The 21,786-nt window shown below is 44.0% G+C and overlaps 1 protein-coding gene across 2 annotated transcripts in view; it reads left to right on the forward strand.

The window, feature by feature from the left end:
- The window catches only part of foxp2 (forkhead box P2), an 83,779-nt gene extending 68,760 nt beyond the window's left edge, over window positions 1–15,019 (forward strand). For both annotated transcript variants that reach the window (XM_034075113.2, XM_071201792.1), the window contains exons 10-18: window positions 455–542; window positions 2,286–2,369; window positions 5,110–5,320; window positions 6,237–6,340; window positions 6,482–6,583; window positions 8,791–8,912; window positions 9,133–9,202; window positions 10,024–10,328; window positions 14,516–15,019. In XM_034075113.2, the coding sequence (XP_033931004.1) occupies window positions 455–542; window positions 2,286–2,369; window positions 5,110–5,320; window positions 6,237–6,340; window positions 6,482–6,583; window positions 8,791–8,912; window positions 9,133–9,202; window positions 10,024–10,328; window positions 14,516–14,660 (1,231 nt within the window). In that variant the 3' untranslated portion in view covers window positions 14,661–15,019. The remainder of the gene's footprint in view (window positions 1–454; window positions 543–2,285; window positions 2,370–5,109; window positions 5,321–6,236; window positions 6,341–6,481; window positions 6,584–8,790; window positions 8,913–9,132; window positions 9,203–10,023; window positions 10,329–14,515) is intronic.
- Window positions 15,020–21,786: the final 6,767 nt, after the last annotated feature.

A 21,786-nucleotide genomic window follows, 5' to 3' on the forward strand; every position in this document is an offset into this window, starting at 1 on the left:
TGCACCTCCCGTCGAAGAGCCGCTTGTGTGTGTCAAATGTTGCTGGTGTTAAATTGTGTGTATTGTTTTCGGTAAACGAAGAAGACAAAGCCGTTCTGCCGGGCTAGCATCTTTTATGCTCGGCAGAAAGCAGCGCTCAGGGCGGCGCTGAGGTTCGCCATCTAAAGCGGCGCGGGCCTATTGTCATGTTAAACACGGCACCACACCGTCATGTTACTTCTAATCACCTCGTTCCACAGCGGAACAATGCCTCCTAACACTATCCTATAGATGATTGTCCCGGTATAGAAATATTATCATTAAAACAAAACAGTGGTGAAGTTGATATGGTCATTATCGTCCTCCACAGTTTGGATCAAAAGAATGGGTGCTGTCTTCTGCCAGCTTAGTCATGTTTGGAGGATTTTAAAGTTCTTGTTTAACATTTCCTTTCTGTTTGTCTTTCTACTTCCAGGCACCTAAACAGTGAACACGCCCTGGATGACCGGAGCACGGCCCAGTGTAGAGTCCAGATGCAAGTCGTACAGCAGCTGGAAATACAAGTACGTCCCTGTCGAGCAAAAGCTCCGCAAAGCGTTGTAACTTTTTTACCATTGTCACATTTAGCAAACTAATTTCAGTCACTCGTCATCAAACAAAACAATAAAAGTTATGTGAGTGACAGAAAGGCCAAGCGGTGGACTACTTCCCGACGAGCAGGACCTGCTGAATTCAACAAAGCCACTAAACAAAAGAATCCTCAGGCCTTACAAGGAAAGCCATTAAGGCAGTTTTAATTGAATTAAGCGTGTGCTTTATTTTCTCTGCTTTCTTTTTTTGTCTTCTCTTACTTTCCAATTAATAGCGAGTGCATCTCTCCCGGTCTGCTGTGTTAATTAACTGCACTTTGCACCTGAAGAAAGCTCAAAAGGAGGGAACTATTTTCAGTAGGTGGAGCGTGACCTTATTAAGAAGTCGTGCGGGCTAGATAATGAGAGCTCTGATTGAGCGACATTATTACTCAGCACTGACGACAACCGCTGCTCCTTCTTTAGAAGCCAATAGAAACGTGGGTTTTAAACGACTCACAAAGTGCCAGCTGGAGCTACTCCGTTCCAACCATCAAGCTTTGCAAAGTTTGGGTCAGATATAAAGTTATTATAATAAAAAAGCAGGATCAATCCGACCCAACTTCCCTCCCTTGCTCTCCACCAGAGGCCAACACTTCCTCCCACACATTTGTCGGTCCGATAAACAGTTTGTATTTAATTGTTAGGCGTTTGGTTTTAAAGTAAATACATTCTGTTGCCATGTAAAAAGGGATTTATTTCATTTATTTCATTTTCTGTGTTTTGTTTTCCATTGAAACACAAAGCCATTGAAGCCTGTGCTTTACAGTGTGACCAATTACAGTGGTGCACTTGTGTTTGCTGTCCTGTCTATTCTCGTTTCTCCCTTTCTCTTTCATTCCTCACTCCCACTATCCCTCGCTTCCTCCTTTTCCTTTTTCCACGAGAGCCGTCACTAGTAATGAGGCCCGGCTCTGTGTATGCGTGCACCTCTGTGTGTGTGAACGCCTACTTGCTTGTCTGTTTCTCTGTGTGTTTTCTTCTGGCGTGTGTGTGTGTGTGTGTGTGTGTGTGTGTGTGTGTGTGTGTGTGTGTGTGTGTGTGTGTGTGTGTGTGTGTGTGTGTGTGTGTGTGTGTGTGTGTGTGTGTGTGTGTGTGTGTGTGTGTGTGTGTGTGTGTGTGTGTGTGTGTGTGTGTGTGTGTGTGTGTGTGTGTGTGTGTGTGTGTGTGTGTGTGTGTGTGTGTGTGTGTGTGTGTGTGTATCGGGGGGTTGAGCTCCTCACATGGTCCAGTCCCTGTCACTCCCTGTGAATTAGATTGATGATAGGCGATGGCTGGGGCCACTAACTGGACCGGGGAGGCGGGGCAGCCTGGCCCCCTGTTTGGAGGACCCTTTCACCTCTCGGCAGCTGCTGGCTGCGCTCCATCCCCCTAACAGTGTCCACAGGACTTTGAGCAGACACTCGGCACCACCTAATTTATGACCCAACTAGCTTGTTACTGTCAGAGTCTCGCTGACCTAAATTCAGCTATTGACAAAAAGATGAAATGCTATTTGTTTAGCCTGACCTTTCCTCCCTGCAGCCTGTCTTACATCCCCAGCAAACCTGTCTCCCTTCCTTCCTGTCTTTCTTTCCCCGTCTCATATTCTGTTGTACCTCAGCTCTGCTTTAATCCACTCTAACGTCCTCTCCTCTTCTTCTTCTTCTTCTTCTTCTTCTTCTTCTCTCCTGACAGCTTTCTAAAGAACGTGAGCGTCTTCAGGCGATGATGGCCCACTTGCACATGCGGCCCTCGGAACCCAAGTCATCTCCCAAACCAGTGAGTGCATATTGCTCTGGCCACCGTAAACACACCGCGGCGATGAATGAGGCCCGCACACAGAAAATGAACAGTTTAAGCACCCGGCAGTTGTGAGAATGAGTGACAGAAGCTGAAAGGCGTGGGGGGGGGGGAATGGGATTTGTAATACAGAGTTATATCTGCTTCTTATCAGGTATTGTGAGAGGACAAAGCCGTTTGGGAGTGTATTAGATGGCAGAGCGGTGGAGTCCTTAGCTAAAATGCAGGGTCATTTCTTCTTGATGGATATAATAGCCAAAACAACCTGTTGGCTGCTGATGACTGTTTGGCTCGGTAGCACTTGAACATGGAATGAGAGAGAAGAAGATACAAACACCTGAAAATTACAGCCGAGTGGCGAAGACGGTGTGATGTTGACATAAATACCCGCCACTACTGAAATTGGTTCCAGAGAGAAAAGAAAATCCAAAATGGTGACGGGGTCATGGAAGGAAAACGATGTCATTCTGCATTTCTTTCCTTTCTCTTGCCTTTTACTTTTTGATGGGATGATTACAAATGCCTTTCTCCCACCCTGTGTTTAAGATTTCTTTTCGCCACGTTTTGAAATATTTGAGAGCAAAACATTGTTTCTGCTGCTCAGTAAGTGCTGCTTACAATAGAATAATTCCTCCTCATCATAGCATGTAGATAATCACAAGATAGCATAATTATCCCATAATTCCATCAGGAATCAAACTCCCTTTTTATTATTCAATCTCTCTCTCTGTAGATTTTTTTTTTTTAATCTTCAAAACTCCAGCAGCTTGCTTCCATCTCGTCCAATAAGGCGTTTGCAGCCTATAATCCACGCCTGGATATGAATGAATGATGCTAATGAAGTATTGCATTACATAAAGCACACATGAAAGAGCAGCTAATTGCATTTGATGGTGGGGGAAATTCAGACAGAATTCTTAAACGAACATTTTAAGTCTTCAGTTTTAAGTCTTCCGTGTGTATTTTATGTTTTGAGGAGGTAGGATAAAGGATTCGGTGTGGGGAACCACAGCAGAGCAAAAGTGACATAACTAAGAGAGGTGATTGGTGGATGTGGAATCACAGGTGGAAGATAGAAACAAGACATTTAATAAATAAGTCAAAATGTTACATTAGTGACGCGCACAAACGATACAACCAACGATGACCTCTCTCCAATATGACGCTATTTATTCTTCATTAAATACTACCTTAAGTTAGCAAGGCTCCAGTTACTGAATAATAACATGTCTTTATCTCTCATAACCTTGAGTGTGTATTCAGATGAGCAGAGACAGAGCAGAAGTGCCCATCAAAAAAAAGGGATTGTACACTTGCAAACATGTCACGCGTGTTGCCGTGCCTCGTAGGTGAAGAGGCGGTAACGGTATGTTTGTACGTTATAAATATACATGCCTATACATTAAGGCAGTTATTTTGACTTTAGTTTGCATACTTCAAGGTGTTTCCTGTTCTGCTAAATGTCTTGCCGGATGCAGGGGATACCACTGAGCTCAACCACTGTGAATTAAATCTATGAAATTAATAAATAGATAAATAAAACAGTAGTTTCAGAGAAAAGAAAAATCCCAGTGCTTGTTTTTTACAATTTTTTTACGTCAATAATAATCAGACCTTTTGCTTTATAGATATAGAGTATACTTTCCTTGACCCCCCCCCCCCACCTATCGTCCTCATTCTCTGCACCGAGGCCTGTATATGCAGCCAGCCCTCGTCCCATCACTGCAGCAGCTCATTAAAGCCAAGTGGGCATAATTATCATCTGAATCCCCCTACATCCACCGGGCTCTCTCAAACTTGACATTTCATCGTATTTATCAACACATGCCTCAAATGACCGCTGATACCTTCCCCTCAGCCCCTCGCTCCATCTCTCAGCGCCTTCAGGCCCCCCCCACCCCCCACCCCCAGTTCCCTTCCTTCTTTCAAGTCGCTTTTAATTCAAACTCCGGCGTCCAATGCATTCCACTTGTAGACTCACAATTAAGGCAATTTGGTTTGAATATGTAACGATGTCATTACCATTCCGGCTAAATTAGCACGGAGACTAAAAGGTCAGCGAGGAATTTTCCACTCGGTTAGAGCCTCTCACATGAGATTTGGGAAGCGAAAGTGGTGGGAAAAGGCCGGACGATTAGCGAGCGCGGTTGGCGTTCGTGCCAGAGGTGACTCTCCGGTCCCTGATGTTGAAGGAGATAAAGACACCACACAAGTTTGTTATATCTAACTTTAAGAGTATTCTCAAATAGAAAGAACATGACATTCTACCACTTGTTATACATCCTCTAATTAATCAGCTATTACTGTTATGATATCTAGTTGTGTTTTGTTTTAATAGCAGGGTTTTTGGGTTTTAGAGTTCCTCCTAACATCTATGAAAAAAGGCTAAAATAGGAACTTTCATTCCAAACGCGATCTGCTTTCTGCTTCAGTGTGAAAGGGTTATGGGTGGTTGCAGTCGGGGAGATGGAGGAGGAGGGAGGGAGTGATAAATAGAGAGATAAAGAGAGATGGGGCCGGGATAACACGGAGGCTGATCGTTGGATAATCTCGAACAGCGTGCTCTAATTAGAATTCTTATGATACAATTTGGTAGTTGTAATTAGTGGAGATGGGCTGGCTCCTCTCCACGAGCCTTGTTAGTGGAAACACAGCTGTGTGAGAGAGGAGGGGAGCACACAACGTAACGCCTTCCTGTCTTTCCTCATCTCCTCCCTAGCTCAACTTGGTGTCCAGCATCACCATGTCCAAGAACCTGCCCTCAGCATCGCCCCCCAACTTACCTCAGACGCCCACCACGCCCACAGCCCCCATCACCCCCATGACTGGCATGCCCCAGGTGCCCTCAATACTGGGAGGAGCCAACGTCCCCAGCATGGGAGCCATGCGCAGGCGCCACTCGGACAAATACTCCATGCCTCTGTCGTCAGGTAGGACCAGCTACTTAGCACTGAGCATGACACACACACACACACACACACACACACATGCTACGTCAGCGCGGGCAATTCAGTTTCAAGCTAATCTGGTCACATGATGTTTAAATACAATCGTGAGAAATGGGCAACATAAAAGTGTCTTTTTGTGTTTCAAGGAAATTCACCTGCTTGAATACATTATGAATTGACCCTGACACACACACACACACAAACACACACACACACACACACACAATCTAATTCTGTTTTTGTGTCTCCGATATGACTTTGATTAAATTCAGATTATTTCCCCCAAATGTAAACTGTGCACTATTAATAGTACTCAAGCCATAATGGTGTTGTAGTACTATTTTAGAACACACACAGACATACACACACACCACCACAGAGGCTTGTTGGTCTTAGCCAATGTGAGACGTCTGCTGCGGTTTATAAAAAGCAAAGCCTGTGTTTAATCACTCTATATGTAAATAGACAAGAACTTCCTCTGTGCATAAATATTACATGAATGTTAATTAAGTTCAAATAATGGTGAAAAAAACTACAATATTTATTACATTAAGACATTCCATGTATTAAGCTTTGCATTTTAAACGGTCCGTCTTTGATGTTTATATTTACTCTGTGTTTAGCGTGAACACATCAATTATTCAACTTCACCCTAACTAACTACACGGATCTCATTTTATGGATGTATTAGTGTTTAAGATCCCTCACGAGAGAGATTAATTAAAAATGCATTTTGTTAGACATAGAAAATGCTGATTTGATGTGCTCCCTGTAACCCCTTACCCCCACCCTCTCTTTCTTTCTCCCCCCTTTTCCCGCCCTTTCCCCCCCTTGTAATTTGATGAAACCTTGAGCAAATGTAATAACTTATGGAATCAAATTTACCCAATTACTTCAGGTGGTGAAACAGTATTTATTTTTCCGGAGATCGCCCCAAACTACGAGTTTTATAAGAACGCAGATGTCAGGCCGCCATTTACTTATGCAACCCTCATAAGACAGGTGAGTGGGAAATAAATTAACTTTGCCTGATTAGATTAAAATTAATTGCTGCATGAATCATGGCAGCTCTCTCAATCCGTTGCTGTGTGTGTGTCAGTTAGTCTCGTTAGTAAACCATTATTTGATGTCATCTCATTTCAGGCTATCATGGACTCTGCCGACATGCAGTTAACGCTTAATGAAATCTACAGCTGGTTCACACGCACGTTCGCCTACTTCAGACGCAACGCTGCGACTTGGAAGGTAACCTTGATGAACCCCCCGCCCCCTCTACGTAACCCCCACCCTTCACCTCGCTGGAGTCAAAAAACCAGAAGAAAGCACATATTTACCTAAAGATTAGCACTCTCTCTCCCCTTTCTTCCTCTTATTTATTTTGTCCGCCTTTTCTATTTGAAAGGGAAAAGATGACGCTGCCTCGAATATCGTTTTTCTAATTTGCCGCAATTAACAGCGGAGGCTTGGCGAGGAGAGGAGAGGGCTGTGAGGCACTAATTATACAGCAGCCACTCCATCATCAGCACCTTTTGTTAAAGCAGACACCCCACCTCCTACTCCTGAAACCACCTTCTCTCGCATATCATTGGTTAATTAGGAAGAAAGATGGCTGTTAACCAGCTCTCAGCTGCGCGCGGGGGAAGGCCTCGTGTACACATAAGCTGTGTCTAAAAGAGGGGTTAAGGGTGTGGAACTAAAGCAGGGGGGGAAGTGAGAATTGGCCTGTCATGGAGGTAGCCCTCTTTATTTACCCACACAAAGGGGCCCATTTGTATATCTGTCCGTGCAACTTTATTGTCCTGTCTGCCTGCACAAAGATGGTGAAAGATGTCTTCCCCGCAGCACACTTCGTTTGAACCAGAAGTGTGTCTGCCGGCTGATAAAGAAAGCCCCGCTGAGCGCCAGTGTTTTTATCCCGTGGCCCTTTCGTTAGCCGCCTTTAGCCTTTGTGGCTGCACTGGAGGGAAGCCTGGCCCGGCCGCTCATCAGCATGCAAGACGTGGCGCGGCACTAGATTTAGCAAAAGTGAATTAATTTGGATTTGGGATGCAAATGAGCACATGGCCGTGGGATCACCAGTTCGGGAGGGCACGCGGAAAAGATCGGTACCCTTTTCCAGTTTCTTAGGTACGGTGATGTTTGGCTGTGTAATAATGTTATGACAAGATGTTTTCTCGGAGGCAGAAAAAACAACTTTCTTTTAAAATGTTTTTCTGTATTTCCTGAAAAAAAGTGATTTAATAGCAATGCTATCACAATGACATTTAGAAATCTAGTCTGCCGGCCACACATAATAACCAACGTGATCTATTTACATCCACAATCCCCTTTGTAAGCATTAGTGGGATGATCAGCGCTGGGCTTGTCATTTGATTAACAGAGAGAATTAGTTTTTTTATAGCGAAAAGAAAGAAATGAAAGGTAGTTTAATATCTCAGCGTCTTCTCATCAGCTCAAAAGAAGGATCTACCCCCCTCCATCCCACTTTCCCCTCTCTCTTTCTCCCTCACCCAGAAGCTTATTAGTTCTAACTATATAGCATGCATAATAAAACTGCTCATTTGCTCATTAATATTAAAATTATCATATTCAGAGCCATGGGCATTAAGATCAATCAAATCCTGGGATTTTCAGGTCAGATGCGAGATCTGCTTATGAGTTTTTTTTTGAAGCCCTTTTTCTTGGAGAAAGAGCGGTACACACCGAGGGAAGGGACGTGATAAATATGAGAGGCAGGGATATTAAAGCCAAGGTTATTATTTGTAGACTCTGATGCATGTTTTAATTACGGTCATATGGTGGAATTACTAAAATAGGGCTTTTTCTCTTATTTTGCCACTAATGAAAACACCTTACCGGTAACATTATGAAAGATATATCATGTTTTAATTTAAATACAGCTTTGATAATACATTGGAAAGATAATTGTGTCATGTGAGCATGTAAGCAACGCCACATTTGACAGGGTATTTGGACATATAGATGTCAGATACCTTAATCTTCCTCATTCCTACATGCACACACCCTTCCTGACACAGGGGCCTCCTGACGAGTGTCTTTTTATTCTTGCGATACTGTCATCTTTAAAGCGACGTGTCCATTAAGAGAAATGCTTTTCTGGAGCCGAAAGGGTTACTGACATCACCATTATCAAGGCCGGCATTACCACTTCTGTCACCACCATAAGCCATTCGCTATGCTGATTACCTCCTTTTAGCCTACTTACTCTGATTGATATGTACTGTGTGCAGGACTTGTAAGAGCATTCGCTCTCACTCAATTTTTACTAATTAAATCAATGGTGCGTGAATGTTAAGAATTTCTTCAAAATGCCAGAAAAAAATCAATTTCCCAGCCGTCTTTCTTTCTTTCTTTCTTTCTCGACGGTTAATGAATGAATATGATTAGGTTTTACCTCCTCCCTCTGACCTGCGTGTCATGTCTCTCCGCAGAACGCTGTGCGCCACAACCTCAGTCTGCACAAGTGCTTTGTGCGCGTGGAGAACGTGAAGGGGGCGGTGTGGACGGTGGACGAGATGGAGTACCAGAAACGCAGGTCGCAGAAGATCACAGGGTACGTTCTGTCACCTCTCCTTAGATCCAGATCTGAAGGTCAACCACGTCAAGAGGAAATCAAAAAGCTTCAATTCTGTCCTCTTTGAAACAGTCCTCCGTGTCTGTTATGTACAGTATAGTCTTCCTGCTATGCAATGTGTTTCAATATTTCATATATCTTCAGCTGGAATTGATTATGTACGTTGACTCATTTATTTTCTCTCCTCTTATGTCTCCAGGAGCCCGTCACTTGTTAAGAACCTGCCCTGCAGTCTCGGCTATGGATCGGCGCTAAACGCCAGTTTACAGGTATGAACCTGTGACTCGCCGGCTGCCTGTTTATGTGACTGACAGGCAGGAGTGCTGCCTGACTGATGAGTGACTGCATGGCGTGGTTGCGGTGAACAATAGGGCCCTACATTAGCACATATCAGAGGAAGTTTTTCCCTAACTCAGGTTTCTGTAATCTCTCCCGCCTCCCTCTCGCCTCCTGTCAGACTCACTCGGCCCCCCTGTGGTCGAGTCAGGAAGCAGCTCTCCTTCTCTCTGCTCTTTCCTTCTCCTTTCAGCTGTGGCAGCCACTCCAGATTGATAGTGGCATGTGCGAATGCAAGGGCATGTGCATTAATATTTATCTAAGCTGTCATAAATGATTTGGCTTCATAGTGTACGCCGGCAAGGTGCTCATGGCGAAAACTTTCAAAATGTAATCACTGTACATAACTTTAATGCGCGGCAGGCGAAAGTGTCAGGAGTTTTTATTATTTTTGAGGTAAAGTTTTGGGGGACTTTTTTTTTAATAGCCACTCCACACGAGGGTATATACATGGCAGCTGGGGGGGGGGGGGTTGTCAGCAAGGTGTCACAGGGGGGGACATAGCTGAATAAAAAACCTCAACATGAGACAATCTGTGTTTAATCCTTTATATGTTAAATCTCACTCTCTCACCTGCTACATGTTCCTCTTGTATCACTCTTCCTCTCACACTCGTCCTCCCTCCTTCCACTCTTGACCTCTTCTACCACTTTTGACATGATTATGCCCTCGTGTCTTCCCTCATCTAACATTCCCTCATCGTCCCAATAACTACCTGCCTTTTAATCCTCACTATCTCCCTCCCCCCCTGCAGGCTGCCCTGGCAGAGACCTCCCTGCCCCTGCTGGGGACCCCCGGCCTCATGAACAGCGGCTCCACGGGCCCCATGGGAGGCAGCTGCCACGGCCTCCTCGGCGGAGACCCCTCCATGCTGATGGGCGGGTGTCAAGGACTTTTGGGCGGAAGCCCACCAGGACTTTTGGGCGGCAGCCTCCCAGGTATGCTGGGCTGCAGCCCCCCTACCCTGATGCAGTCCGCCCATGAGGGACTCAACGGGCTTTACGACCACCTGGACACCAACGGACACGGCAGCCCCGGATACTCCCCCCCAGTACACATGTGAGTCCCCACACTGTACAAATACTGTATACGATGCAGTACATATATGAAAATCACATCATAATCAGGGCTCATTTGTGTACTGTTTCTCACGCAAAAAATATAATTTGCTCTAAATATTATTAGATTTTTTGTTTAGTGTCAAGAGAAAATAAGAACTCATATCCTTTAAACTCAGCAGCCCTCCCTGCTCACTCACTGCGGTGTTTGAGAGATAGTTTTGTCACATCACATTTCTTATGAAACCTCTCTGAGAATGCGAGCACATGCCCCCCCCCCCCCCTGCACTGAATCCACTCGATGTCCTCGTGCCCTTTGTTAGTTTAATTGCCTGATAGTTAACCCACAGTACCAGAGTGTTCCTCTGTATGCCATGACCCCGGGGCCGGGTTCAGTTTCCTGTGTGAGTCCTATCACCCCCCCCCCCCCCCCCCTCCTGTCTCTGCTGTGCTAATTTCAATGGCACCGTGATAATACCTTGAGCTTGACGTTTGGGATAACAGTTAGTCCTTAGTCTATAAATAGGCTCTATTACACATCCATCTTTAATTACACCACTGTGTGCATTATAAGGGTTTAGCTTCCATATTTTATGCAAGACTGTTCCTATTAATAATGAGCTAGTGTAATTACTTTAAAAAAAAAAAAATCCCTCCTTTTCCCATCTCTGTTTTAATGGAGCTGAGAGAGAAAGAGAGTGTTTTTAAAAAATGAATGCCATGTGAGTTTCAGGAAATGTCTGAGCCATGTCTGAAAGCAGCATGCAGGGAAACACACACACACACACACACACACACACACACACACACACACTCTGAGACAAACAGAAGTTACACATTAGGGATTCTCAGCCACTGTCCATCACAGCTCATGTTGCAAAGTCAGGCTAACCACTCCTGTAATGGAGAAAGGATGCACTCGGGCTCCATGAAGTGAGTCTGAAGAGTGTTTGGCTGGTTCTTAGGCGTCCATACGTTAATCTGCACGGACGTGTTTACCCCGCTCTTAAATGGGTGTGAAGTGGAGCAAATGCGCCCGGCTCCAGACAGAGTAGCACTCCCTCAGGTCATTCAACTTTTAGTAACCGGACAGCATTGACTTTCCCTTTTCCTGCTCCTTTCTCTCCTCTCTGGCCCTGACACTGACATGAGTGGCTGTGGAGGATGAGTCCCCCCCCCCCTCTCCCCCTCCCGCCTTTACACAGCCACGACAACCTCAAAATGGAAGAAATGTGTTTTTCATGACTGCCTTTTTCCAGGATGTTGTCTTAAATAATGGAGTGGCTTGTAGCACTAAACTAAATAGTACACCGCCTTTAAGGCCTTTCTCAGGAGAGGACCAGCGAGTCAATCCAACAATTAGACAAACCTGCCCCCCCCCCCCCCCTCCTCAGCATCTGAAGGTTAATGCTATCTGCTTAACCGCAAAACCAGAGCGCCCCAGGCCATGCTGCGTGTGTGTGAGCATGTGCAACACACTGCTCAGGGCTATGCTTAAAAGAAGCGGCGCCAGGACTCGGAAATTAGCAACTTCACACAAAAGAGTGGAATATTTCCTCCCAGTCAGATTAAAGCAAGAAGAATCTGTTCCATATCACTTTTATTTCATCAGCTGTCTCGTCTAATTGTTTGGCGACCGCCCCTCCGTGTTAATGACTCGCAGTGAGATGTTATGAATGTATTTGATTGGCCCCTCGGTCCTCACCCCTTGCCTTCAACCTCCCTCCACACCACCTCTCCTGTCCCCCAACCTACCATTAAGGGCCGTGGACTAATGACCTTATTTGCATCCCTGACATACCTCTGCATGATTGCTGGTGCTAATCTGCCATAGATGTGAGCCCAGGCACCTCAGAGCACGCTCACACACACACACACACACACACACACACACACACACAGAGAGACACACACACACTCACAGACGGACAGAGAAGCGTATATATTGCGCCGCAACGTCCGGCGTTCACTCCTGAGTGACTCAGTAATGGCAGCTAGCCATTAAGCACTAAACGGCTCATCCACATATTTTAATAAAGTGTCAGAGCGCTCAGGCCGCTGGATGTGTTCCTGCATATTTTTCCTTCAGAGACGCACAAAATGAGCTGCAAGGATAACAGAGGAGGGCTTTGGTTAGCAGTAATTAAATATGAAATAACACTTTAATGTGGTGGTAAGCATGTTAGTGTTTGTGCTTGTTTACGACACACTCCGGTGGGCTCCCATGAGCGGAGGCTGATTTATAAACAGATAATTCACTATAGTGCTATTCATAATCCAAAACTCCATGGAAGAAGTCAGGATAATTGACAAATACTGTACGTTAATGATCCCTTTTTAAAAGCGTTATGTAGTAGGTACAACCAACGAAAGGGACTGACTTTCATTTCTTTATGGAAAAAAAAATCCAACCACTTCCAATTTTGAGGTTTGACAATAAAACATATGGCTAATCTTCCCTTTTTTACATCACACATACATGTTTGTATTTGTTTTGCATTGTGTTATCATTAAGTATACACAAATACTAAAAACCCTTTTATTTCCATGAATCTGAGTCACAAACAGAAACACCTTCCTCCCTCCTCCCGCTCACATCAACCCCTCTCTTCACAATATTCATTTACAGTATTTGGCTCTGAACGTTAAAGTCATCTGTACCTTTTCAACATTTCAAAGACCCTCGCCCTCCCCCCTTCCACTGATGAAGGCAGCCCGGGAGAGGCTGCGTCCTAACGTAGCACCACTTGATAACTCCCCCCCCACCACACTCTCCCCTCTCAAAGTCTGCAGGGATCCTCCGATGCATCCGATGTGTCAGAAATAATTAGGTTTTGTCAGATTTATCATCGTGGCACAAACCCCTCTCTCGACTCGGCCCGCGGATCATGTACTGCCTTGTTTGTGTGTGACAGCATTATTATTCTTTTTAGTCGCCCAACACTTTTTTTCTCCCCCTCCCGCCCACTCCTCTGTTGTTCTGAAGGCAGAGTCGCTCTCAGCGCTGCCTCCTGCCCGCCGCTTATTGACAGTGGCTAAAGATATTCATCCATTTAGAGTTAAAAACATGTATCATGGTGTCCAAGCGAACTGCCGGGCTGAAGTTGATTAATGGCAGAACCTAGCTGCCGGTTTCTCCTCTCGAGGAGCGACACGCACGGCCCTGCATATTAACGAGTGGCTGCGCTTTCTATTAACTAGATAAAAAAGCCTCTCCTCTGCCTTTGCTCCAGGGGGCTCAGGGATGAGAAATTCTCCATTATTTATCATGCGGCCTGTTTCCCCCCCGCCCCTCCTTTTTTTCTTCTTTTTCATGTATTTCAACCTGGTGTCATCAGTAAACTTTTAAATGCCAAACATGTCTGGAACATCACAGCTTATCGGCCTTACAGGGGCCGTGTTTTTTCATGCAATTTTCATGCGCTTACTTACAGTAGACGTGAGGCATCGTGTCGAATTAGCGTCTCGCAAACAACATGCTTGTTACTCTCACTAGATAATGCATGTCACGGCTGTTATGTGCCATTTTTTTGACACTACAAAATATTTATCTGTGAGCACACCACAGTAATTCCAAGAAACCCTCTATCTCTTTTACTCTCTATAATTCTACAGCTGTAGTGATTAGCATGCTATTTAAAATGACCAGTGAGTTTAAAAAAGTGCTATCTTAAAGGTCACCTATTATGCAAAGTCCACTTTTTCATGTCTTTTAAACATCAACGTGTTTAATCTCTGTGGAAAGAGACTCTGAAAGTTTCAGGGAAAAATATTCGCTCACTTTTTGTCCTGATCCATTGATTTTGGCCACTTTATGATGTCATAACGTTTTTTTGGGTTGTGTAACCATTAGCCAATCAGCAACCAAGGTAACCCCCCCCCCCCCTTATCACCTGAATCCCCTCCTAGAGCACCATTGTGTTCTTTGTAACCAAATCTCTCTCAGAGGGGCGTGGGGAGGGGCTCCTTATTTTCATCTAAAGTAACAGACAGAGAATCAGCACTTTGGAAACAGGGCTGAAACAGAGGGGATTATGGGTAATGCTGCAATGATCTGTTTGGTGTTTGGTGCCAAACACGTCAGAGACATGTTCTGTATATATCTGAGAGCTGTAATATATTGATGAAAAACAGTATAATAGGAGACCTTTAAATCCAAATCTAACATTTATGGTGCTTGTGTCGCAGGCAACAGATTCACGTGAAGGAGGAGCCGCTCAACATGGACGACGAGGACTGTCCGATGTCACTGGTGACGACAGCCAATCACAGTCCAGAGCTGGACGACGACCGGGAGCTGGAGGAAGGGAACTTATCAGAAGACCTGGAGTGACTAGGATACCGTTTTTGGCCGACGTATCCCTCCGCCCCGCCGCACTGTTTCTCCCACACAGACCTCCTGCAAGACTAAGAAACCACTCCACAGTCTCTCTGTGTCTCTCTGACTATTTATTGAGCATGCATCCGGATGGAGACTGGTCCAAAGGAACTCTTTGTCGCAGCCCTTTGGGAACAAGACAGGCATGAGATGTCTGATTAAAAGAAAACTTCATTAGAGATGGCGTGGCCACGTACAGTACAAGGATGATGGACTCAAGGATACTGGGAGAAAAAAAACAAATCACGTTCCGTTGAAAGCTAGCGGCCTCATATACTGCCAAAAAGGAAGACGTTTTATGTTTGTGAATAATCCCCCCCCCCCCCCCCCCCCCCCCCCCCCAGTAGTTGTTCATGTCTAGAGACGATTGCTGGTTCAATTCAACTTGTTGCTCTGTTTTCATTTGCACAGGAGTAGTCTCAGAGATCCGTGTCACCGCCTGTATGTTGCTACTATTATGAATTATGAACAGTATATTATTTTTAGCTTCTTTTTCTTTTAACCATGGTTAATTTCAAAATCTGACACCACCAACTGTAAATGCCATTCCCTGAATCACACCGGAAATAACGGAAAACTGCGGATCCAAGACTGTTGTTGCAGCTGTCCAAAAAAAAAAAAGAGAAAAAAAAAAGTTCCAGTCTATTATCTGTTTGTGGTTAAAAGTAAAAAAAACTGGAAATGAAGTTGGGGTACAATTACTAGTTTGTATAAATCACCATTTACAAAACAGATGCATTTCCGCATAATGTCCCTCTTGCTGTCCTCTTTACCTCCTCGTTCTAAAGCTTTGTCTACCTGCAAACAGTCACAGGCAACAGCTAGAAACCAAAGCCAACACTAGCAATGGCCAATAGCTTATAGACAGAAGCCACCAAACTCCTCTTGGTCCGTCTTCTGCGACTTTAAACTAGTACAAAGAGAAGCTTTCGTTCCGCAAACTACCTTCGAATAACCTCTGGGATTGTTTCATTTCGCCCTATACAAAGATGACCACGAGACAGAAAGAGAGAGGGGGGAATAAATGCTGATTTTGATTCATAGAGCATCCACTTTGGAGATTTTCTGCCAGAAATACTGTAGCTAAAAAAGGCGATGCGATGTTGGTGACCGGTAGAGAGCAGCTAACTGTAAAAGTGGATCATGACCAAAACAAAACATGTGTGTATTCAATGGAAGTGCAGAAACATTGTGTTGTTGTGAAGTTTCTTTCCCTTTTTGTTACGCATTACACTTTTTGCTTTTTATTTCCATGATTTTTTTCTAACCTGGTGAATTTGTAATGTTCTAAGTGGGACTGTCAAAATAATGTCACGTCTTATTTCCGTGGCGGTTTTCCGAGGCCGCGTCGAAAACTGAAAACATCGCTAACCAAACATGAAAAATATCTAGTGAAGCCAAATAAGTCATAATTTCAAGTTGATAGGAAATGGCTTGGTTACCATGTGAAAGCAAATAATAATAGCCATTGCAGGAGAGGATATCTAAGGTGAAGGTGGTATTTGCTTTAACGTCATCGAATACTCATCGTGTGGTTCATAGCTTCTAAACTATATAGATACACCTGGTGTCGGCACTGATGTACTCTGTATGGGTAACCAGCTTTTTATAACACACTTGGTATTTATAGAGACTAAAGAAACATAGTGCATCCCGTCATTTCCCTCACAGTCATCTAGAAAAGTGTTGTTGCTTTAAAGGTCATTTCTGTTTTCAGTAAACCAAAGTTACACAAAGTTCTGCCTCCTCTTGTACGGGATAAAGAAATGCTAAACCAACCACACACACACACACACACACACACACACACCCTGTCAGAGCCTAGCATACATGTGCGCGGACACACACGCACGCAGATCCTGAGCTCACCTCCTCGTTGGGTCCGGCTGCAGAGGATGCTGTCAGAGAACCAGCGAGTGGCTTTGCATTGTGCTGTCATGACCAAAATGGAAACACTGTGCATAGTTTGTTTCAAGTGTTGCGCCGAGCCCAGGGATTGGCTGTAAGAGCTTAACACGCAGACACGTGCAGTACTGTACACACACGCAGCATGTAAAGTACACACACACACACACACATGCCAGTACCACGTCAAGAGGGCCCAGGAACAAAGCTTATCCCTTCAATACTTTAGCTGGAGACGACAAAACGACTTGAAGACGACGTTCTTAATAATCTTACCACACCAAATAAAAAGGACGCTGCGTCTTTAAAAAAAACAGACAAAAAAAGGGTTCTCCCACTTACCCAAAAAGGCTTTCTAAAAGCTTCTACCTCTGCACAACAAAAATTCAGAACAATTATGACAGATTGCACGAGTTATTAGAGCGCCACGAGAGCTGTTACACTTTGCTTGTCTCATAGGACGTGGCTCAAACCAACGTTTACATTCCCTGCGTCAAGATATGGAAGATTTGCATTGTAATAGGTTGTCCTCAAACATTTGTAGAATGATAATGTATAGATTACCTGTAAGGGAATATTGTGTTTTAAAAATGCATGTCTAAAAATCATTTGGTGGACTGGAAACAAGAACCAATAAAAAGAATATAATAAAAATCATCGGGACGATGGCCTAAATGTACAATGCATAGGAGAGCGTTACCTCAGATATACTGTTTTGGGAGGGATAAAACCTGTCAGCCACAGAATGCATATTACCTGTAGATTTGCATGGGTTTTGTATAAATTAAGTAAAAAAAATGTCTAAAATAGTTGCTTGCACATAATACCAGAAAGACCTCCAGAACTGCGATCTGCTCCTCCACTAGATTTTAGGATTGTCTGGATTTTCTGGGTTGATTTTGTCTGTATTTTGATAACTGTGCATACTTATGTAAAAAAATGTTGGTGGACCCATAAATTTACCAGACTTTTTTCTAAGAGGAAAAAAAATCTCAGTGTTTCTTTTCTGACTTACCTGAATTTTTACTGTTTCTCTCTCATTGCTCGCTAAGAATAGCAAACCTGCTTTTTCTGCATCTGCTTTGCGTAGCTGTAAGGCTTAACCTAATGTGTGTATTTATTGCTTGTACCTCTGTGCATACTTTATGAAGCATTATGTCTGGCAGTTGAGTCATGTATCCTTTCTACTGCTATCCTTCTCTAATAATTGGGAATATGATCCCCCTATGTATACAGTAAATTGGGACTGTAGCAAACATGTTTATGTAATTGGTGAAAACTTTTATGTTTTTCTTTCATTTCCTTTCGAGATTCAACTACTTTTTTTGATACTCTTCATTACTGTGTACTGTGTCCATACGTTAAAGGTTCTCTGACATTAGAAGGTCACGGTTGAGAATTGTAACAGACGTTATTATTTTCTGTATTCATGGCATTTCACTGCTGAATAAAATAAAGGACCAAAACTTGGAATTTGAAAAGCAACTGTCTACCTCCAGCATCAGAGAGTACCCTTCTTTCCCTCCACTGTTACACATACATTCTACAAAGGCACAGCCGTGAAAAACGAGCACTCTTTTAACGTTTCAGGAGCTTCGGAGATGTGGAAGGGAAAAAAAACAATTAAAGTTTAATGTATATGTTACAAGGCTTTGTTCCAGCTTCCAGCACCTCGAGTCTTGTTTAGAAGAGCGGGACGAGGCACCGCGTTGCCCGCCCCTCTGGACCCGTAATGGGTTTAGCCTTTGTATGATTCAAGCCCACTGCTTTCATGTAGCACGAGCGTGTCCCAGTATACACTGCTGTGTACCTCTGAAAGGCTGTTGTAAGGAACGGCTTCATTTTCTGGGCTACATACTCCAAAAATGGTTTTGGCGCACACCACATTGTTAAGTCTGTTGTCATGCAAAAAATATCGGCCTTATCAGGGCTCTGCGTCATAGGGGAATACAAATATTTCATCAGACGTCCTCCATTTTCCATCCGTCAAGACAGCCGTTTCCTCTTGACACTTCAAAAGAAAGAGAAATACGCCTCTTAGCCTTTCAATGGATGGATGTTGACGCCATGACAGGCCGTGTGGCTAAATCAACTCCAGCAGGCCTACCACACCTTGTCGGTCATGGAGCAGCCGCACACTGACACCCTCATTGAGATTCAAACTACATCTACCATGACCAATAGGTTGCCCATTAGCTCGTCTGTATGCCGAGAGCCGTCTACACGTTCCAAAGGCTGCTCTGGGACACCGTGGGACCCTTTGAATCATGTCCGCTGGTCATTTAATCGTAACGCTGATGCATGTTCTTTTTCCCTACCATATGATGTCCCATGAGAGGTCAGAACAACAGTGTTTTTCATAAAGGCACACAGACACATTCTCTTTCCTCCCCCCCCCCCCCCCCTCAATGACAGTCCCAGGCATCAGCCATGGCAGGCTCCTGTTATCTCCTCAGCAATGGCGTTCCAGAGCATTAGATAGCTCGCGAGGCACTCTACTTTCGTGCTATTTATGCACTTGGAAGTGTTTGTGAATTCAAGTGAGGGATCGCATACGGAGCGCAACAAGGGCCGCTGTGTACTACACAACATCAGAGGGAGCTTCGACATTAAAGTGTGAGAGCGCCTGCTATAGACCCTTCTTTCAAAGGCCATGAAATAATAATGGGTTGTGGTTAGAGAGGTATCTGTGAGTCACACTGGCTGCTTTTCATAAAGTGGAGTTATTTACAGTACGATGAATAAAAGAAAGGGTAGCTGGTGGTGCAAGCCTTTTCCACATGAATGGCGGAGGGAAAAGAAGTCCCTTTAATATACAGTGGCAGAGCAGTATACTTGATAAGAGGCTGGGAAACATAATCCACCGACATCAAGTATTTTTATTGGGGGGGGGTTTATGAAGCAATAGTTAAAAAAAATCTGAAATATGTTTATTCACATCGAGACTGTCATGGTTTTGAGTTTGCCTTCTTTTACTTATCATAATTATTTTGTTTCTGTTTTTGCTGTCTTTTCAGACCAGGCCACTCCAATTTATTGTCAGTAGATTAACTCCACCTCTTCCTCCTCTCCACTCACCTGCTCATCATTCCATAATCAATTCCTTAGTCTACAAACGGTCCATTTTCACCTGTCTGCTCAACCCAGAACAACCCAGTCTCACGGCATGTCGTGTTATGGTCACGACATTTAATCTATTGATTCGTGTTCACCAATCTAGCCTGATTTGAAAAAATACAGATTTCAGTATTCTGAGGCTCTGAGCCCCATTTATTTTCCTCACAGACGGCAAAAAAAGTCCGACATTATACGATTTAAAAATAAAAACAATAATCGTGGCTTGATATTGAGTAAGAACCATAGACTGTCTGTATAAAGAACATGTTTTTATTAACCCCACAGCTTCCAGTCTTCCAAGACCCGACCGGACAAAAAGACGTGTTGCAGGCACGAAACATACTACCAATAGAAATACATTGCTTTAAAAATCGTTCTGTGTCACACGAAAAAAGGGGGAATTCGTGTTGGTGAACACGAATCAATGTCGAGTCAATGACGTGACTATAACACGAAATACCGTGAGACTGGGTTGGTCTGCTGCCTGATTATCTTCAAGCCATGTGCCATAGCTTTCCAGCATGTTGTACCTTAGCCTGACAGTGTCTGTGTTTTGACCTTTGTCTGTTCTTCCCCCGGACATTGATTTTGCCTTTTGTTGAGATTTTTGAGAAGCTTCAGCCAGGAAACTACTTCTAAAGAGGGGTAAACAACTACTGTAGCTAAATTAGTGGGCAGATTCCCTCAGTTTGGAATGAAGACTGGCTAGATGCTATGCTATGCTACGCTAAGCTAACTAGCTGCCGGTTGAAGCTTCATATGTGCTGCAAAGACATGAGATTGGTAAGGATCTTTTTGTCATAAGGATTATTCAACATGTACACTGTGTTTTATTGAAAAGGGTTCTTCCTCCCGCATTTAAAGGAGCATTTATTGTCCACAAAAGCAGGATTATTTGCCCAAAATAGAAGCATTTTTGTTGTGTCCTGTTTCTAGTGGATGAGTAGATGTATAAACAAAGTCAAAAGTCCCACCAGAAGTTTAATTATGTATTTATTCCACTGTTGCAGGAAAAGTAACCTCATTTATGCGCCACAAAGTAGATAACGGTGCACACTGCAATGTTTTAAGCCAATAGTTTTTTTTAAATCCTGTCTAAACTAAAAAGGACTTCCTGGAAATGGTGGTTCCACAAAATGTTCATTTTCAATGTCCTTAAAACCAAGTTTGATGTATACGAAAATCCAAATCAAATATAAAAAGCTACGTTTACTTGCTTGTGTGATCTCGGCCTAACTCTCATCGTGAGAGAAAAAAAGTGGCACTATATAAAGCTTTAGCCACTTCTTCAGTTGTACTCGAATGTCAGTGTATTTTCTGTTTCCCAGCCATCATGATCTAGAACTTTATTTAGGGCATGGGCAGTTTTAGCGCAAACTATTCCTTGAACTTCCTGACACCGTTTAAGATACATCTCGGTACAGTACAATAGTAAGAGGCTAAACGGCTTAAATCGAGCCCTTCTAAATTAGATCATGGCATCATTCATTTCATCTCCAACACTGACCAATTAGGTCAATTTATGAACCGTCCCCTTGTGGGATTGGGTGGTAAATATCTCCAGTCATACAGTTTATTGATTAAGAGTGCCGTCTCTCCATCTCTCTGCGTCTCTTTCTTCCTCTCTCCAGCCCTTCTGACCTGACGATGCGTGGCGGCTCCCGAGAAGACCCTCGCCCCCAGGCTGCAAAATTGCCTGCTAAATAGTCCGAGGCAATGGCAACGCTAATTGAGATCATCATTATTATAATTGCGAGCCCTGAAAAGCGCGTCTTAAATAATTTGCATTGCTCTCAAGTTGATATTGGACGCAGTGCAAAAATAATTGCATTGCTGCGAGGCATGATGCTCGGTTCGGTGGCGGGCGAGGGGACAATTTGCCCGCTCCCCCCCCCCACCCGGCTCCAGGAACCAGTTGGGTGCCACGAGGCGTTTTGCTCCACGTCAGATGCCTTCAGAGGAGTCACGTGTTTGTCAGTGGAGGTTTTGGTCAATTTATTTTCCGTTTAGGTCGGTCATTTCACAGCCCACTTTTATGTATGTGATGAAAGCCACTCAA

The sequence above is a fragment of the Pseudochaenichthys georgianus genome, chromosome 23 (genome assembly GCF_902827115.2).
Source record: "Pseudochaenichthys georgianus chromosome 23, fPseGeo1.2, whole genome shotgun sequence".
Taxonomy (NCBI): domain Eukaryota; kingdom Metazoa; phylum Chordata; class Actinopteri; order Perciformes; family Channichthyidae; genus Pseudochaenichthys; species Pseudochaenichthys georgianus.